Source organism: Oryza sativa, chromosome 5, assembly GCF_034140825.1.
Source record: "Oryza sativa Japonica Group chromosome 5, ASM3414082v1".
NCBI classification, from domain to species: domain Eukaryota; kingdom Viridiplantae; phylum Streptophyta; class Magnoliopsida; order Poales; family Poaceae; genus Oryza; species Oryza sativa.
This window is the reverse complement of record NC_089039.1, coordinates 26,451,740-26,455,297: the sequence shown is the minus strand read 5'-3', so window position 1 is coordinate 26,455,297 and position 3,558 is coordinate 26,451,740. Positions and strand designations below refer to the sequence as shown.

Sequence of the window (3,558 nt, the reverse complement as noted above, 5' to 3'; positions counted from 1 at the left end):
GTCGCCTCCGTTCCGCAATCCGTCCCCACCACCGCGGCAGCCGCTGCCACCGCCGGTCTCCCTCCTCCTCCACCACCACTCCATCCCCCGCTTCGCTTCGCCTCCACAAAAAAAAATCTCTTCCGCTTCTCGATTCCTCGCCGCCGCCGCTCCAAGCCCTAGCGGCGGCGCGGCGTGGAACCATGGAGATCTCCTTCGACGCGTGGGTCGGGGTGCAGCGGCACGGGCAGGACCTCGCGGACCGCCTCGCGCAGGGCTTCTCGGGCCTCCTCCTCCACGCGCACCCGCCGCAGCTCCACTGGTCCGCCCCCGCGCTGCCGGCCAAGCTGATACCCTTCGAGATCGACCTCCCCGTCGTCCCCTTCGTCGTCGGAGGGAGGCGGGCCGGGGGCGGGAGGGGCGCCGCCGACCTCCCCGCCGCGGCCGTCGCGTCGTTCGTCGAGATCGGCGGGCGGCTCGGCCAGGCGGGGTCCGAGCTCGGGGCGTGCGTCGGGGGCGCCGTGCAGCAGCTGGCGCGGCAGATCCTTGTCCCGTTCCTGGCGGAGAGCGCGCGGGGCCGGAAGTGGGAGGCGATTCCGCCGCAGCCTGCTGCTGCGGCGGCGGCGGCGGCGACGGTGAATGAGGGGGAGGTGGCTCTCGCGGTGGAGAGAGCTGAGGATAAGGGGCTCGCATCGGAGAGGGTCGGAGACAGAGGGCCTCTCGAGGTAGCTGCTGCAGCGGCCGCGGCAGCCACTGGAAGTGCCACTGCGACTAGCGTTGGTGGTGCGGAAGGTGGTTTGGATGAGGAAGATGATGGGTTCGGATGCGATATTGGGACTATTGGTAACTTCAAGAAGGCTAAGGTACACATTACCGATTTGCTGATCAAATGTTGCGTCGTAATTACCACTTACCTGTTACACAATTCTGCAACTGTAATTGGAAGCAAGTTCAATCGGATACTCAGAATGTGCTTAGGAGTGACATTTGTATAGGTTCTAGGTTTATTTGGGGTGTAAAACTGTGTATCTTGTCTGAATGCTGAGGTAGTGAGATTTTAGAGGGCTTTGGTGCTTGGAACTCATTGATTTAATATGCTTGGAATCTTCTTTTGCATGCTCATAGAAAGATTCTGTCCATATGCTTCTAGAATAGCCATGCATATAGTTCAAAAATTATTTTTCTAATATCAGAATTTAAGTATAAGCATACAGGATCGGTACTAAATGTAAAGGTTCAAATTTTGTAGTGGCTGGTGCATACATTTGGTTAAATCTAATGATAGCTGGAGTGCAGTGTGAATTCCATTTGCTGAAGTACATATTATTATGCTGAACATGATGCAGGGAACCATAAATATCTCAGCAACATACGAGACCAGGCACCATGACTTTGAGACTTCAGTTGTTGCACGTGGGGACCTTTGGAGGTTGGAGTCGTCGCGTGGTGGTTCAAATTCTGGCGATGAAAATGCTCCGCTTTTCCTTGTTCAGCTGGGACCTTTATTATTTGTTCGTGACTCTACACTTCTTTTGCCTATTCATCTGTCAAAGCAGCACCTTCTTTGGTATGGCTATGATCGCAAGGTACTTTTCTTCCCAGCTACCCAGGTCTTGATCTGAAATCTTACATGCCATAAACTTTTTGCATCATAGTGTTTTAGAATCTCAATGATATAATTATGGTGCAAATAATGCCTATCAACGTGCATTGGCTTGTATTTTGTTGCATACCCATACTAATAGTCTAAAACTTGTGTGTTTATTTTAGAACAAAATGCACTCCTTATGTCCAGCTATCTGGTCAAAACATAGAAGATGGATGGTGATGTCAATGATGTGCCTCAATCCTGTAACCTGTGTAAGTATGCATGTTCCTTCTTTGTCTTTTTCTTTCCTCAATTCCCCCTGTTTCCTAGTTGCTATCAGGTATCAGTTATTTTTATACTTCAGTATGATGGACTGGTTTTGCAAATCATCACTTTTCATGCTACGGGCATGCAAATCCAGTAACAATGTTTAACATACTTTACTGTTACATTTTGTCACGTGTATTCGTGCTATCAAATGATACATGTACTTATCGTGTTCTTTGTAGAAAGTTTCCTATATTGATGATTACTTTCTGATGCAATTGGCTGTGCAGTGACTTGATTTGGACTCGGATGTAGAATCTTGTATAACAAGAATATCAAACCTACTCATAACTTTTTGCAACAGTCTCATTTCTACCCTCATTGTTAACTTGGCTATTTGTTTCAGTCTTTCATGGATGTGCAGTTCCCAAATGGACAGCTAACATACGTTGCTGGAGAAGGGATAACAGCAAGTGGATTTTTCCCATTCTTTGGTGGTTTGCTTCAAGCTCATGGAAAATGTCCTGGGGAAACAAGATTAAGCTTCTCCTTCAAGGTTAGTGTCTGCATAATAAGCCAACTGTAGCTCCACTTCATCCTTCCAAGACCTGTTCCTAATTATTTCACCTGCCATGCTTATTTCCTGTTGCTTTGCTTTTGAAGAGCAAACAAGGCACAAGGTTCACCCCTATGTTTCAATGGCCTGACAATTCTCTTTCATTTGGAGTTGCACAAGCCTTAGCGTGGAAAAGATCTGGCCTTATGGTGAGGCCCAGCATTCAAGTCAGGTAGTTAGATATAAACACTTCTGCAACTCAAAGCCACGTTAGTCAGGCCCAGCACAAGGTTACTCGACTATATTTTTTTGGGTCCCACATTTATTTTCCACTTCTGATTTCCTTGATGGAACTACATGCATCAGTGTTTGCCCCACATTTGGAGGAAGCGATCCTGGGATACGGGCAGAGTTTGTCCATTCATTGAAGGAGGAACTCAATGTAATGTGTGGTTTCTCTTGTGCCAGACATCCCTCGGCCTTCACAGCTGTTTCTGTAAGCTCTCCAGATCATGTTACGCTTCTGTTTATAATCAAGCACACGCTTTACTTTACTGCTAACTGATGTCCTTGTGTGTTGCTATGCATCCGCAGCTCGGGCGATCCAAGTGGAATGGACAAGTCGGCAGTTCAGGACTAGTAATCACCTTGGAAACACCGCTGGACAACTTGGCTAGACCATCTTTATCTGTTCAATTGAATGGAGGTTTTGAGTTATGACGTCTATTCCTGTAAGCTGTACATATCGCTGTATATATTGCACGGTGTCCATACTTTCATGTTTCTGGAGAGAGCTGCCAACCTATAAATTGTATTATGTGGACGTTGGTTGAATCTCCTTTTAGTGCCCCTTATTATAGGTTTTAGCCCAGCACCAAAGTCGCAATTCAATAGGTAAGGAAGTAAGTAGCTGGAGCTGTTGCAGGTGCGAATATGTTGCGTCCATTTTGTCGTCATCGCTTGTAAGTAGAATGTATGTATTGCTGTAGCACACCATAATATGGGTTCCTGTTGCCATTGTTGGTCAATGGTCTGGTCGACATTGTAGCCCTCGTTGTCACACTGTTTTCTGCGAGGGAAATGATTTTGTACTTTTGTCCTCTGGAGTTTGAACTGTACTTTTGTCAAGTTACCCTTATGTAACCAAAATGCCCTTGACAAATGCTTA

At 47.4% G+C, this 3,558-nt stretch overlaps 1 protein-coding gene across 1 annotated transcript; it reads left to right on the top strand.

The window, feature by feature from the left end:
• On the top strand, positions 1–3,558 carry LOC4339408 (uncharacterized). The gene is made up of 7 exons (XM_015785159.3): positions 1–842; positions 1,326–1,565; positions 1,750–1,839; positions 2,241–2,390; positions 2,498–2,622; positions 2,757–2,886; positions 2,985–3,558. Exons 1-7 carry the CDS (start codon positions 183–185, stop codon positions 3,108–3,110), a joined length of 1,521 nt encoding a protein of 506 aa, XP_015640645.1. The 5' UTR covers positions 1–182; the 3' UTR covers positions 3,111–3,558.